Source organism: Tachysurus fulvidraco, chromosome 24 (assembly GCF_022655615.1).
Source record: "Tachysurus fulvidraco isolate hzauxx_2018 chromosome 24, HZAU_PFXX_2.0, whole genome shotgun sequence".
NCBI classification, from domain to species: domain Eukaryota; kingdom Metazoa; phylum Chordata; class Actinopteri; order Siluriformes; family Bagridae; genus Tachysurus; species Tachysurus fulvidraco.
In genome coordinates, this window is record NC_062541.1 from 6,662,589 (window position 1) to 6,679,371 (window position 16,783).

General features: G+C 37.9%; 1 protein-coding gene across 1 annotated transcript; it reads right to left on the reverse strand.

The window, feature by feature from the left end:
• Positions 1–216: 216 nt before the first annotated feature.
• Positions 217–10,876, reverse strand: lrrc3b (leucine rich repeat containing 3B). The gene is made up of 2 exons (XM_027175559.2): positions 10,387–10,876; positions 217–3,407 (listed from the first exon to the last, which is right to left on the reverse strand). The coding sequence occupies exon 2, from the start codon at positions 3,292–3,294 to the stop codon at positions 2,509–2,511; it is 786 nt and encodes a 261-aa protein (XP_027031360.1). The 5' UTR covers positions 3,295–3,407; positions 10,387–10,876; the 3' UTR covers positions 217–2,508.
• Positions 10,877–16,783: the final 5,907 nt, after the last annotated feature.

Consider the following 16,783-nt stretch of genomic DNA (forward strand, 5'->3'; position numbering starts at 1 on the left):
CTATCTCAGGCGTCATCGGGCATCGAGGCAGGATACACCCTGGACGGAGTGCCAACCCATCACAGGGCACACGCACTCTCATTCACACACACTCACACACTACGGACAATTTTCCAGAGATGCCAATCAACCTACCATGCATGTCTTTGGACCGGAGGAGGAAACCGGAGTACCCGGAGGAAACCCCCGAGGCACGGGGAGAACATGCAAACTCCACACACACAAGGCGGACGCGGGAATCGAACCCCCAACCCTGGAGGTGTGAGGCGAACATACTAACCACTAAGCCACCGTGCTCCCCTCGGACTGTAATTACATTTTTTTTTTTTTAGAATAAAGTTTCCACATAGTACACCACATGCAGAATTCTAGGTAAAGGTTACTTATCGAGGTTACATTCGCTTGACGCTTCGCTGCACATCTGAGATGTTTTTCCTCAGATTGAATCTGTCATAACGGTTGACATTTGGTTCACATCGGTAATGTAAATGTAACGGTTTTTAAACACACATCAATTTTAATCGATTCCCATACGTCACATAGAACAAAGTGATATTTGTGACACATTTTATCGTAGTGGAAGCAAGAAATGAATACGCTAGTAGCCCAAACCTGCGTCACTTTGCTTTGGGGGGGTCAAGATACAGCTCGGCAGCTGCACGTGATCAGGTTGAGAAGGCGAAAAACAGCCAGATGGCTAGCTTTGGCTGTTTTTGCAGCTATTACTGACACTGCTGTGCCGAGAGATGTGTGGGTACGGGACAGGAGCCAGCGATGCTGGGACCGCGCTGTGGAGGGATTCACAGAGTATTTATATGGGAGTGTGATTCTTTGGCATTGTAGCCACGTAAATTTTTTTTGGGCCATGTTTTGCCATTTCTTAGGCAATTGTTTCAAAAACTACTTGGGTTCAGTAGCAGTCAATTCATTTCCTGAAATATCTTTAAATATGTCACACATTTCTTGCTGCTTTCATTCATCACTCATCACTGAGTGAACGTCAATGAAAAGCCAACAATTGTCTCATTCACAACTGGGTCTGATTTGAAAACATCAAATTTTTGTGTCAATCAAATCCGCATTAGATGAAAGCCAAAAACTGGATTTGTGCCATTGCCACCAGGTAATGAGAACCTAGACCAAATGAACAAAAGATGTATCTTGGAAAGTAGCACCAATGTGACAAGAAAAGGTACAGTTTAGTATGCTTATTTTCTGAGGGTGTAGAGAGGAGGAAACTGAGTTATATACCTATTATATCAGAATTGTGTCATTTGTTGATTCCTGGTTTGCTGGACCATTAAGGTGGCATTGAGTATGGCCCATCAGGGGACTGACAGCTGCAATTAGCTGTTCACATTTGGCTGGTTAAATTACTGTACGCACAGGATGATGTTAGACAGACTGACCATATTGCCCTCATCGTTCTTCTTATGACATCCCATAATTACTATGCGGGTCTCACCTCCAGAACGGAGGAAGGAATATGGAAATCGTTGTCTGAGCCGGAGGTTTCGTTTTTGCATTTCATTTCATGGAAACACATTACTCATTCCAGCCACTTTGTTCATAATATTGATGGCTAATATGAAGTTGATGATGGCTGTTGTATACATGAGGGATATTAGAGACACCAATAACGAGCCTGGCTGCCAGCCTGTGAAGACCCAAGACAAAAAATATTGACTCTGTGTCACTGCTAACGCTCTCTGGAGCACAAAGAAATCAACATTGACACTCTAGGATTACACTGCTCAACAAGCACAGATTAACAACAGTGAGGTAATGGAGATTACGTAAACATGACCTTTTTCAGAAGGTTGGAAGAAACGTCCAAATTTCAGTTTCCGAAGCGCTATGCCCTTTCTTCTTTGATTATCAATTAGCTAATAAAGTCTATGGAGTTTAAAGGGAATCAAAAATGTTTTTCATGCGTTTTTTTTAAACACCACATCCTGAACAATATCATGTATATCCATTTGTTAGAAGAATAAGCCACTTGAATAAGTTTCCTATTGAAATTCAAAACAAAACACTTTTGGGGTTTTAAAAGTCATCTCGACATTTAAACCTGAGATCGGAATACCAAAATACCTGTACTGGTCATAAAGGTGTTTAACAACTGTTTATAGATATGGGTAGAGTATTATATGTACTTTTGATTGCATTTTACCAGCTGGAACATAAAACCACTCGTTCCAATGTCTGAATCAGGACATTTACACCATCTCCTTTTTAAAGAGCTAGCAATTATTATACTAATGCCACCTTTAAAGTTAAAATCTCTTGTGGACACAGGAAGAGTTAGGAAAAGTATTACAAATCTGACCTAAATACTTTGTAGCAGTAATGCACGACTGGAAAAAGAGAAGACACATGTTAAGTATTAGACTACATCTATGGTTGGTGTCTTAGCTTGAATAAGGTTGAATTGCTCTCCGAAATCAGAAATTTCGCCCCTTAATTTCCACCCGCTTAGTCAAGGCCTTATTGGCGTAAACAATGACGTCACATCACTGTGCTGATGTCCTCTGGTTCGTCTGGCTTCCTGGGTTTGCTCGGTAGAGACTTGAGGTACTCCAGGTGGCGCCGTGCATCCTCCTGGTTCTGCCTGACGTAGTAGACGACATAGGAGATGACCATGGCGAACCAGCCGAACATGGTCACCAGCATGGCGTAGTCGGTGGTGCGCCTGGCCAGGTTGCACAAATCGGCGTCCACTGCCAGGAATGGACGTCCCTCCTGGTCCCTCAGCTCAGAGCTGCGACATAGGACGCGTGCAGCCGCTTCATGATTGTGTGCCATGCCACCGAGAGCCTGCTGCAATGCACAGTCGCAGTGCCATGGGTTGTCGTGCACCAGTACGCGTGCCTTTAGCCGTGCGAATGCATCCTTGTGCACGCTGACAATGCGATTGTGTGACAAGTCGAGAAGCTCCAGTGAGGACTCCAGGCCAACAAAAGCACTCTCGCCTAGCGTCTCCACTGAATTATGGGACAGGTTCAGCCTGCGTAACATCCTCAGGTCCTGAAAGGCGCGCTCAGGCACAGCATGGATTTGGTTGCGATCCAGTTGGAGGAGCACCGTATCTGCAGGCAGGTCTGTCGGGATCTCCTTGAGCTCTGCCAGGCTGCAGGTTACGTTGAGACCATAGGGCGGGTACTCGGACCGCTGACACACGCACCCTTTGGGGCACATGCTGGCCGATGGGAAGCAGAGGGCCATGAGCACCAGGCTCTGCAGCAGGAGGCACATGGGGATGGAGCGCGAGAGCCACAGGTCCAGCGGAGTCATGCTGGACGCACGTCAGCATAATCCCGCCGCTGCCAGCTAGCCGGACCAATCATGCCAGCCTCATAGGCACAAGTGGTCACGTCGAGCCACACACTCTCATTCTCCACTCAGGCCTGTGTGTAAAAGACATTACATTTATATCATGTTATAATATCTGTACATTATATTACAATTACAATTACAAAAAAACAACAAAAAAACATTATTTCTTTGCAATCACACCTTGCTAGTGGTGTTCTATTTTAGGTCAAATTTCTATTTTAGGTCAAATTTTTAGGTTGAGGCGCTAAAACTCGTATTGACTTGTAAGACTAAAACCCCGGATAATGTTTCACAGCATGGGCAAAAAGGGCGCAACTCTATCCTTTAGTTCCTTAGCTCATTTGTGTAGACTCTGCATAAACCTTGTGCTGCCAGCCCTGCCCAGTTTACATCGTCAACACTCACTCTGCCTCCTGTTGCTATAAATTACCACCTCTCATTGAAAATGAATGACTTTGGTCTGTTTGTCGTGCTGCATCACTGCCGGTGTAAATGCAGGGATATGTGTACAGAGATGAAAAGAAATGTCATTAGACAAAAGAGAAAATGGCCAAAGAATGACAAAGCATCAAGACCTAAAAAAACAACAGCTATTATCTTTAGCAAGTATGCCATTTTTAACATTTATCCATCACCCAAATCAGATTTCTGTATGATTGCATCAACCGGTAGTAACAGATTCATGTTTTCTCCTGATGGGCATGGTAAGTGATGAATATGGCTGGAAAAAAAACAGAACAACAACAACAACAACAAGTTCAGTGACAGATGTGAGCACAGAAGGGCTTCCTTGCTCATTGGAGACAAGATACACAGATATACACATCCTCTCACATACAATATCAGTCCTGAAGCAGCCTGAAAACAAAACAACTACACTTGAATCTGTTAATTCAATTAACACTACGTGCTAATCTTAGGTGTCTGTTGAAACATTTTTATTTTCAAACTGCATAACTTTCAGTCTTATACACTGGCTTGTGTTGAGGAAAAAACCCCTGTGCATTTAATTATTATTAATTATTATTGAAAGATGTTAGATTTCTTTTATTGCTGTTGGTACTGAATTGATACTGAACTGAATTGAAGCAGTCATACTTTATATACACTAAAAACTAATGAGAAAAAGATAGGATTTTGATGTATGATGTATTTATAGATATGATTACACGAGTGTGAGTTTACAAGTACATCCTGCGTATTGTCCGATTATAATACTACTCTGTAGTACCAAAACAATTCGGTTCGTTTTCTATATCAAAAACACAAGTTTCATTGAAAGAAACAGTTGAATTCTTTCCTGACTTGAACTTTCCCACTGAATTCGCTGTTGAGTTTTTAAATCTGATTGATCAGAAGGTGATAAGTATCTTGCTATAACAGCAGATCTTACAGTCGTTCGGTCTGTCAAGCAAATAACAGGATTATATTAATGTTCTCGGTCTAATACGTCATTGCTGCCATAGTAACAGTAATAATAAAAAAATTCAAAAATGTATTAAAATGAGATAACGATGAAAAACACATAGTAACTGATTTAAAGTATTGAAGTTTGAATGGAATTGAATGGCGATGTTTATTTAATGTTTAGCTTAGCTTTGTAATGGTTAGGGTGTTTTCCACCACTGGGAAATCTTCAGGACAGAGGAGATTGTGCTTTCTCAATAAAGAAGACAAGCTGAGATTTATAAGTGATAACAGGCAATATCTTTTTTTGACATTACATGTAAATAAAACAGATTTACTGCACTGCACCCCGCAACCTCCGATCTACCTGCACTGCTCGACTGGTTCCACCATCTCTCAGGGTAACAGGCAAGTATACTACTAGACTCTTCTCTGTTCTGGCACCATGGTGGTGGAATGAACTTCCCCTAGAGGTCCGGACAGCTGAGTCACTGGCTATATTCAAGCGGCGATTGAAGACCTACTTATTCAGGAAACACTTCAACTAGCACTTCTTTCCTTATCTTTTGCATTAAAAAAAACAACAAAAAAAAAACCTTTGACACTTTTTCATTGTAACTTTGAACAAATGTTTTTAAACTCATGGTATCTTAAGTATGTAACCTAGTGAACCAGCATTAATGTATTCAATGTTAGAGATTTAAGCAATTATGTACGTCGCTCTGGATAAGGGCGTCTGCCAAATGCTGTTAATGTAAATGTAAATTTAAAAGAACAATGTATTTATGCTATATATCTTTTTTTTTCAAGCATTGACAAACTGATCCTTTTAAAGAAGAATAAAACACTTCGGAATGCGACAACACCTACATGCCACCTGGTTGTTGATAGTTTTGCTATAAAATCACACCCTATCTGCATTTTTTTATTCCTTACAAAATACATAGTGTTGTTTTAAGAAGGGGTAAGAAATGGTATAAAGCAACAGGAAATACCACACAACTAACCTTACGTTATTGAACCCATTTAATTGATCAACACAGGTCAGAACACACTTCAAGCACTTACCTTAATATCCCGAGATGAATTAAATCGAATAAAAGAAAGTTTAGGTTAAAATGTGAAGAATTGCCTCTAGACAAATCTTACACAATATTACGATTTCAAATATACTAGGGGAAAAAAAGAGATTAGCTCCGCCTCCGGAAACAAACAGCTCTGTTTGATAATCCAAATATTTGCGAACATTGAATATTTTCTGCCCTATTCTACGTCCTAGTGCATCACAATAAATAAAATAGTGTTGCCATGTTTCTGTAATGCTCAATTCGACTCTGAAGACCGAGTGTTCAACTTTAGCTGTCTGGAGTCACCAGTGTGTAGGTGTGTTTCTGGCAGGATTGTATTTGCTTGGATCGAGTTATCTGCAGTCGACTGATCCAAACCGACACTCTGGCACCTGACTGAAATCAGATGATGCAGAGATGCACCATATACAATCGATTCCTGTTTTAAAATAACTTCTATCTACAGTAAGTGCTCTCAGAAGTCCAGAAATATCATGCATATTAAAATAAGCACATTATAACCGAGTGCTACCCTGAAGTTCGGAAACCGAGAGTCAAAGTGCATGAAAGTCAAAATTCTAATCGGTCAGCTGTTAAGAGCAGCGTCACATTACTGGGTTTGTTTTTTTTCCGATGCAGTGAACATAATTTGCATAAAACAATCATTATAAATTTGTAATAACGATAATAACGAAGCTCGTTTACGGAAATGGGAAAGAGCTTGTTATTATTCCACAAGCATAATGATCACGCAGTAAGTGTGAAGGATTGACTTCGGTAAGAGTTGGTATATAATTAAAAATATGATAAATATAAATTGCAAAAAAAATGACACTGATAACAGATCATTGGTTACTGTATTTAGAGATGGACCAACATGAGGATTTCAGTAATTTATGTGTGGTCTTATGAGGACAACGACCTCGTAATCAACACACAATTGTCAGACCGTATATTACCGTAGACATTATTCATAATAACACTCTACGGAGTCTATAACAGTTTATAATCACACCCCCCAGTGTCACCCAAATAAGGATGAGGTTTACTTTTGAGTCTGGTTCCTCTCAAGGTTTCTTCCTCTTCCATCTAAGGGAGTTTTTCCTCACCACAGTCGACTCATTGGAGATAAATACAAACACATTTAAATATAAATCTTATATCAATCTTGAACCTTTGTATAATATTAATCTTTTTGTATTATGTTCCTTATGTTCTGTACAGCTGCTTTGAGACAATGTCCATTGTAAAAGCACCCTACAAATAAAATTTGAATTGAATTGAACTGAATTGGATTTAAGCCTGTGAGCATTATATCATCGTCAAATCACACTTATTTAAGATGCCTCGGATTATTTCTGTCGATAAATGATTTCATTCCGCAATATCACGCTTCAGTATAAATAAATAAACATCAAAGTTTGCTCTTGATGAGTTTCTTCATATAAGATTTTTGAACTATCATAAAGCTATGATTTACGAATTCGAAATTAACTTTTTGATTATTTTTTTTAATTTAAACTATATTTTGCTCTAAGACACAAACGATTATTAGGAGATCTATATAACTAAGAGTGTATTTGAAGCATAAACACATTATTTAAACTATTTATATTGCCGTTTCAAAAGTTCAATGATTATTGTTTATAATTATGAATATAAATTATTCGTAATTAACAACAGGTTTTCATACGTATACATGCGCATACATTATTATTTGTTCTCTAATATGGAATTAACTTATTTATTTATCAGTGTGGCTGAAAGTCCAACATTATTCCACTACTATTATACATAAACATAAAATAATCCTTATCCAAACAAGTGTCTCTTCTGTTATATTTGGATATTAAGCTTGAGCACAATTATAGAGAGATTTATATTACAGATCACAATTTATCCTGTAAACCTTAGAGGAAAGAATATTTTTAAAACTTAAATTAGATTTTTAAATAACAGCCAAACTGGATGCCTAATAAAATAAATCATCTGTTGGTTCCGGCTTTATTTCCACACTTCAGAAACCTAAAATTGCATTTTTGAGCTTTGCTAGTGTGTATATTAGTGTGTTTGTTAGACACAATCTGTGAATGTGTACGTGTGAGAGCGTGTGTCTGCTGAAGGTCCCTGTGGGCCAGCTCGGCCCCAGTCCCAGGCCAATATGGTGTTATTTGTTCAGCTGGTACCCTGCTTTATCAGACACACAGTCACTGTGACATCTAGCTGGATGTGGGTTTGGAGTGTTCTTGCCTATAAAAGTAGCAACACAACAAACCATAATATGCAATAGTAAAAAAAAAAAAAAAAGATTTAATTTATTAAATTTCGAAAGCATTTCATTGCCAGTTTGGTCATTCAGAGGCAAAGATTGCCTCATACTGATATAGTTACACATTAAGCTCCTAATGCACTGTACAATGAACTACAAAATGGATTATAATAAACCATTAGCTTGATGATGCACTGAAATCTTTTTACAATGCAAGATTTGTTCAATGCTATGCTTTTTTCACTACTCTAAGTTTATTGTTTTCTAGAAATGATTTGTTTAAAAAAAAAGAAAGAGTTTATTTCATAAATATGAAGAAACTAGTCATGAGGCACAGTGCGGCTCCAACCCATTAGCCAGCACAAGACGTGTCTGACACTGTTGTATTAAAAAAACACAGGAGGTGAAAAACATAACACCCCTGTCACATTGGGTGATTGTGGGTATGGTGCCATCACTCTGAAATTATACACACCCATTGCAGTAGAAAGGCACATTTCTGCATCTGATTTCAGATCCATATGAAAAAGGAGCTTCTATAAAATTGCACTGCCCTTTTTTTCAGGAACTATACAAATTTTTTTAGGCAGTTGTTTAGTACGTGGTGAAGAAGCATAATTTTTTTCAGCTTGTGTGCTTTCTGTACATTGAGATGATCACACAATCAAGGCCATTTTATTCTAACTCTAAATAAAGACTAAATGGACCTTTTGCAGTGCGGAAATTATAATCACTTCCATAGTAAATTGGCACGGAAAGCAGAGAGGGACGAATTACTCGCTAATTAAAATGAGTGAGAAAGAATGTAAATTCTCGTTATCAAAACAGAAAAACTCGCATTGCTTTTGCGTACCTACTGTAAGCACGCCGAAAGCTATCTGTTAATCATGTGTCCTTTGTAATTATTCAGGGTTAATTCTGACATCTAATTTGAATTCGGGTTTTGTTTTTTAGACAGAAATACATGATCGCCCATCACATTTAGCTGGCTATTAGCAACTATTCCATTTTACTTAACGGAAATGAGATTTTATTCTATTTTTCCCTTCAAATTTTCCTTAGTAATATCTCTCATGATATGTTTTATATGTACGTTTTCTCTCATAGTTTACAGCAACAAAATTACTACTGTATTAAATCATATATACGATAAAAACAAAACAATTCAACTTTCCACAACAGAACACAACACAACAGAATTCAATAGTTACAGGCCTAGTCTAGCATTTAACCCTAGAAGCATCACATTCAAACACTCTATTTTATTAACATTTATTTAATAATGCATTGGTTCTCTACTAGACATAAAATCATTTCAAGCTGTTATTGATAATACACTTTATTACAAGCAAAGTCTAAATATGTAGCAGTAAAATTTGTAGAGTAATCCTTCCTCACACATAGGATGATGAATGTAATTTTTCTAACATTTCAGACTAATCCTGATGTATAATAAATCAAGTAACAAATTCCTTTGACAATTTTTAAATGCCAGTAAACTAAAAATAGTTGTGCAGTTCTACTACTTGCTCTTACAGCATGATACTTATTCATTTTGTATTTTTATTCCGACCAGATACTCAATACTTAGTAGGTTAGGGTTTGAAATGTAAAGGAACATACCGTATAAGGTTGAGTAAAAAACACAGCATTAACACCAATGTTGCACATTTTCAAACACGTCTAATCATAGTGCGGTGTTAACCCTACGTGTTAACTCAGTTAACTCAAATCTCCAGTCTCAAACCCTGTTGAATACATGATGCCCTAGGTGCGGAGAAGCATTCTAACCTGAGAGGTGCTTAAAATCGGAGTCAGGAGCCATTTCAGGTCTAGTCTCCTACACTTAATTCACTTTCAGTGCATGAAAGGATATCCAGCATGACATTTTTACATAATCATAGTATTCCAATGCCTTCTGAATAATAAAGAATCTACCCGCTTCTAACTAAAGTTCACAATTAGGTAAAAATAAATAAATAAATAAAATAAATAAATATTTAAACAAATAAATAAATAGAGATAAAACACTAATCCTGATCAAGAGATTTTTTTTTTTTTTAGTAGAGCCCAGATTTGTCAGGGATGAACTGGATTTTAGGTAATAAATCATCATCATCATCATCATCATCATCCCTTATGATATCACAGCCCTGGCGCACATAAATAACGCGACTGATTTGACTCAGTGCATTACGTGCTAGATACAGTAAGATGCATGTAAAATGTTCATGCACTGCAATAAGACACATGCACACGATGCACAGACAGAGAGCACTGAGCAACAGGCGACATGCGTTTGCTCACCTGCGATAAAACAGCAGTCGGTCGCCGCGTGCATCCCGCTGACATATATATGTATATATAAGAGAATGATGTACCAAAAACAGAGTCCTTAAGGGATGCACGGTCGTATCCTGATGAGAGAAGACAAGGCCCGCTGATTATTCACATATTTGAATGTGTTTGTTGACGCTCAAGCACGGCGTCGCCGGGGAGAGAAAAAGGAGGGGCGGCTTCTGATACGAGTGGCGCGCGCTTAAACGCACCGACGGGCGCGTGCGTTGCCCGAACCCTGTCTTGTCTCGACACCCTCTAACGTGCCGCCGACGTGTGTGCGCGCGCGCGCGTGTGTGTGTGTAGGTTCACGCCCAAGACAGAGCGCGTGAGTTCAGGCTCTCAGCTCGACACAGGGTTCTCACCAGGGTTCCATAAATCACTCAGCATCACGCAGCATCTTCAGAGCTCGCGCATCCCGTCTGATCGAGGTGCCAGCGCATGTGCCCGGATCATGAAGTCACGTGACATGGTGATGGTTTGGAATTCTGACTTCTGCACATTTTTTTTTCTAGAGTGATCTAGAATTAAATGAAACCAAGCTGTGTAAGTTCTTGAACTCAGGCTCAGGTTAAGCTTTTAGGTATAAACAACCTGGTTAATATTGAATATTGTTTAAATAATGTCTTAATTGTAATGTGCATATCTACATTGACAAAATCTGTAGTTTAGTCCCTCTATGTGAGAATGGAGAAGAAAAATGGATGCTTGCAGTTGCCATTTAACCAAGAAAGATCACCATGGATAACCCATGTGGTCCAATCAACCATCTTTACAAGATTACTTTTGTCCTTCAGCAGAATTCCACTGGGAATGACAGCCTATTCATAACAATGGTCGCACAACAGCCTCGTATGCTAGTTAGAGTTAGGGCTTTCAACTTCTTTTATGACAGATGAGATCTATCACCATTAAAAGGACTCTGGTTGCCAGTGTTAACAGTAATGAATGAGACACATCACACAGCAGTATAACAATCACTGAAAGCCATGTCACGACTCTCCGGCAATCTCTCAACAATGCCTCAATAATTCACCTCTATTACTTGATCAGCTGATAAATATTAAGCTAATTTAGCAATTTTGGGCATTTTGTTCAATATAAGTTGTCCCTTGAATTAAATAAAAACCGGATAATAAATACTCATGGCATTTAAATGTAGTTAATAAGCTTTATATTTTCCTCTAACTTTGGTATAATAAGTTTATAAGTTAGCAAGGTCACTATTGTTCTCTACTATGTCTCCTTTCAGATTGGCATAAACTAGCCATACAGTGAATGGCTACAGAGAATATTTTCCCAGACCACCACTCATACTGTATCTGGTGACATTCACATCACGTTTTCCATATGTTCTCAGAGGAGAAACCACTAGGAACTATCCAATTAGGACAAGCAGACCGCTTTATTTGCTGTCAATTATGTTGCCTATAAGGGGGCACAGTGGTTTAGTGGTTAGCATGTTTGCATTGCACCCTCGGGGGTTTGATTCCTGTCTCGGGTGCACAGAGTCTCCTTGTGCTTTGGGTGTTTCCTCTGGGTATTCCGGTTTCCTCCCCCAGAGCAACTGGGGTTTCAACTGATGTTCGGTAGCTAAAAAGTGGGTTACCCATCTATTTATACTATTGTCTTAATAGAAGATTTTCAAGATCTTTTAAAGCTACATAGTATTTGCTTTGCTTTATATGAAGGTTAAAACTGCAGGTTGATGGTTAAAACCACATCGTATTTCCAAGTGAAAGTTGTACAAACGTGAGCATACAATGTTAACCAGAGTTTCCAGATTTGCAACACATAATTTTCATTTTTCTTAATCTTGCTCGTAGAAAAAACCTTTGTGCTAATAATTATAATTAAGACTGCTTTAATCTGACAAAAGCTTTAATTTTTGTGAAGTGTCTAGTGAAGCAGTACTTCAAATTTGGCAGCCATTAAAGCAGCTTCATTTAAGGTGTGTGTTTCCTTTATACCAATCAAAATTTAGTTTTTTTGATATAAAGAAATCATTGCATAAAATAATTAATGCAAAGGTATGGATAAGAGTAACGTCGGTTTCACAAGGGAGATGGATTTTATTCATCGCATGGCATACCCTTGTGTCTCCTTGAATCAAATCCCTGATTACAACTAAGAGAATGTCATACTGCATACAGGGAATCCTGCAAATCTCCAAAAGCTGAAATCCCATATCAGAATGAAGCACATGAGCATTGGTCCTGTTCAAATTCTAGGTTTGTACTTTCCTTGAGTTCAGACACACATGATACTTGATCTATATTAGTGTGAGCCAATTCAAGTTCTATACAAATAACCAGAACGTGATTTATAACAAACAACTGGTACTCCAATCCTCCTCTTTCTGACCAAAATTTGACATGTGGAGCTACAGCTCACATTTTCAATATTATTGATTTCACAGGCACCAAAGGGAACCTACCGTCTTGTGTTTTCTGTCTATGGACTTGCCCTGATTCCAGTCAATATGTTTTTCCACTGGCTTACAAGTCTCACTGCTGAACTGCATGGAAACCTGGTTTATTGATCAATATTAACTGTATAATATTGCTGATTATACCACAGCACTGTTGATCTGGCCAATCAAGTTGTAGAAATCAACAGCGCTGTGGTATAATCAGCAATATTATATATTATCTTTGTTGCTTTGGTAACAAGTTACCATGGTACGTACAGTAGGGTTGTCTGTATAAACATATGTAAAATATGTGTACTTCTGGACATGATGATGTTTTCTGTGAGGAGACTTTTATTTTTTTATTTTTCGGAAGGAGTCTCTAGTGAGAGCATCAGAAATAAAGCGAAGAGCTTTTTGTGGTTTTGGAAAAGAAACGTTATGCTTGCACATAAACGAGAAAGCTTGATGAGGTCATCACCATTTATACATTAGTTTCAATAATGAAAGAAAAGAAGTTTTGTGGACTTTCCACAGTATTAAACATTATTATAAATCGATAAATTTTTCATTGTTTTTCATCCTTTATTTTTAATAGTTATTGTTAAGGTTTGCAAATGACCATGTTATATGAGGAATAAACTTGTTCTCGGGACAGGCTATTAGAGGTAATTAATAACTTCTTGTGTTAACGGTGGCTTTTGTCTTTGTGCATAATCTATTCACAGCTTAACGTTATGAACAGTTTGCTTCAGCTTTATGAATTATAATCTCTCAGTTGTCAAATGGCTGTGTGCACCTTGAAACATGAACGTGAGTGGGTGGTGAAACTTTTGGATTGCAACAGCCAGGAAGTGTTATATTTGCCTAGGTTATTTATTCACTCTTTACATTTAATCATATGTTTGCATGCAGTGTGTAAACATTGCCTCCTTGAATCAACAATGCGGATGTGATGGATGTGGAGCTTGCTCTGAACTCAGTACATGTTTCCTCTACTAATCGCAATAGGTCTGAGTGAAAGAGAGAAAGGGAGAGAGAGAGAGAGAGAGAGAGAGAGAGAGAGAGAGAGAGAGAGAGAGAGAGAGCATACAACTTGTGATGAAAGAAACATCTTTGATGATTTGGTCAGTATTTTCTTGTTGTTTTCCTTCCAATTCCTCTCACCCAACACACACACCCACCCACACACACACACACACACACACACACACACACACACACACACACACACACACACACACACACACACACACACACATACACACACACACACACACACTCACACTCACACATCGACATGGAGCGCACAATGCACCACAATCCTGGATGACAAATTAATTTGACACAATAAATGACTGTAAAGGTCCAGATACTATAAAGCTCATTCTGCACCATACAATAATGAGACATTACATTATACTGCAACAATTACATTGCACATAAGGACATAGTATTTCATCATACTGTCATGACATGACATTGTTAATTCATCAAATAGATTTAGGGCAGACCTTAATGCGATTCTTACACTGTTTAATATTTTCCAGTGTCATTTGGCTTTTGCACATATGCAACCATATATATACTATGTAGATAGAACTGAGTTTTCAGCAACATGTCAGCCAAATTATTTATTATAGTTTGTATAAATGAGAAAGCAGTTGCCTTTTGTACATGATTAGTTTTATAGAGACGTCACAGCAAATAAAACAAACCTATTTCTATTCTATTCTGTTCGAATAGTTTCGGCTTCAGACGTATTTTCTACAGTAGAACCTGCTCTAGAACATGCTCTACATCCTGCTTTAAGTTTTATTAAGGTTTCCAGCTGTTTTCCAACTGCATTTTCATTCAGTATTTTCAAACTTCCACAAAGGGGCAGTCCGAATTAGGTATGAGATTCAGAGACGGCATCCTGTGCATTCAAGCATTTTCAGAATGTTCATTAATATTCTATAATGAATATATAAACACAGGTTTATATTAATGCTCTCATTGTAATACTCTATTGTTTCTATAGTAACAACATAAATAAGGACTTGTATGGTGGAGGCTCCACATAATCTAAGGCTAATAATAAACAGTTTAAAAAGTATGTTGATGCTTTTCAAAAAAAAAAAAAAAAAAAAAAAAAGGTAAAGTTATAAATGAAATTAGAAATAAGACATTTATAGACATTAATGGAAAGAGTCCACTGTGTTAGATGTTTGTGTCAGCCAGGATTTTTGGGAAATCGTTCAGGATACAGGACTTTGACCTTCCTGTTTTTTTTTTTTCAACACATGACAAGTAGTTTTTTGCATTATTCATTTTGTAACAGAGAAAATAATAAAAGCTCTTAAGGATAATGTTTAACAGCCTGTCTTGTTTTGCAGATATACAAATAAGTAACATAAGTATTAAATGTTATTTTAAACTGATAAAAATGATCATACATTGTTTCTTTAATTCTTTAGTTAATACAAAATATGGAACTGCAAATTGTTGTGGTATAAAATGGATTCATTTAGAGTGGTGATTAACAGGCTGCACCAATCCAGCCCATTGTTCATTATTTTCTTCTTACTATCACAATGTACGCAATCCCACAAATTGTCTTCACCAACCTTTTTGACCTCACAACCATTTTGACAGAATGGTAGCTAGCATTTATTTTCATTTTTATGATTACATGTAACAATCACTTGCTTTTTTGTGCTTTGGTTGAATTTGGTTTAAATATTACCTAACTACTGTAAAGCAAAACCAGCTAGATGTTGTCCATTGAAAAGTAACCTTGTTGTGCTTTTGATACAAATGTACACAGATGTTCCTTTTCAGTAAAACGTTACCTGACGAGACAGCCACCTTTGAGGCTAATGCATTTATAACTACACTATTTCGAAACACACTATTTTACAAAACAGATATTAATGAGATAAATAAATAGCATTGATATCTCAGGCTCCAAAAAGGTGCTTAGCAAACTGTGATATATACAGTATGTAACAGAGGGAAAAGTCCCAGATACAGCTTCAGTGCCTGATTTGATAATTATTGATCACCCTGGACCTCTGGGTTTCATGTTGCAACAATAAGCAATCACTACATGAAGCCGTGAGACAAAAATCCATCTGAGATTCTATCTTTCTAAGAGCCTGGTACCACTGATGAAACACATCCCACAGCCCATTATTTGAAGCCAGGCATATTGCTTTTAGAAGAAAGAGATTCCCTGACAGGTGATGGACAACACTACATTACAATGTCTTGCATGATGTCTGCTGAATACAAATTGAATAGGGACTGAGAATAGGCACATGTTTATCTCCAGATTCAGTGTCTGAATGCTGTCTCATCATCGGTGGATAATCACCAAGCTACATCAGTAAAAATGAGCTCCATTAAACAAGCTTTTCCAACACTTTTGTGAGACCCCATACAGAACCTACTGAATGACCTCCAGGCAGAAGTTGGTGCTTATATATTTGGCTGAGGTCACCAGAGGAAAATTCTGATTAAGCTAACCCAGACCTGTCTGTCCTTGATATGATTTTGTAATAATGGTCTTGAGTCCTTGAGAGTGCTGCTGCAGCTGGGCCACCGCTTTCATCGTCAGAGCCTCTTACTAAATTTGACATCCTTATGAGTAGCAGAAGCTGCTCAATCCAGACCTTCCTACGCACCGTCCATACAGTCTAAAGCTCACAGTCATGCCGGTATTCAGATTTATAGAGAGGAACAGGACAGGAACACTGAGACCACACACTGAGAAGAGTGAAATTATGCAGTTGATAAAGGTTGGACAAAATAAAAGACATATAAAAGGAACAGAATTTCAGCTTCTTTTAAGATCACAGGTTCTCAAATTTGGAACAAAGTGTGAGGAAATAAACACCAGGGGAATGCTGTTATAGGAAAATAATCAACAATAGGGTGGTGTGGTGCAGCTTGAGCAAAGCTTGGTTAATCTGA

What these genes read in the sequence shown, in the direction of transcription:
- lrrc3b (XM_027175559.2), bottom strand. Translation starts at nt 3,294, where the DNA reads ATGACTCCGCTGGACCTGTGGCTCTCGCGCTCCATCCCCATGTGCCTC.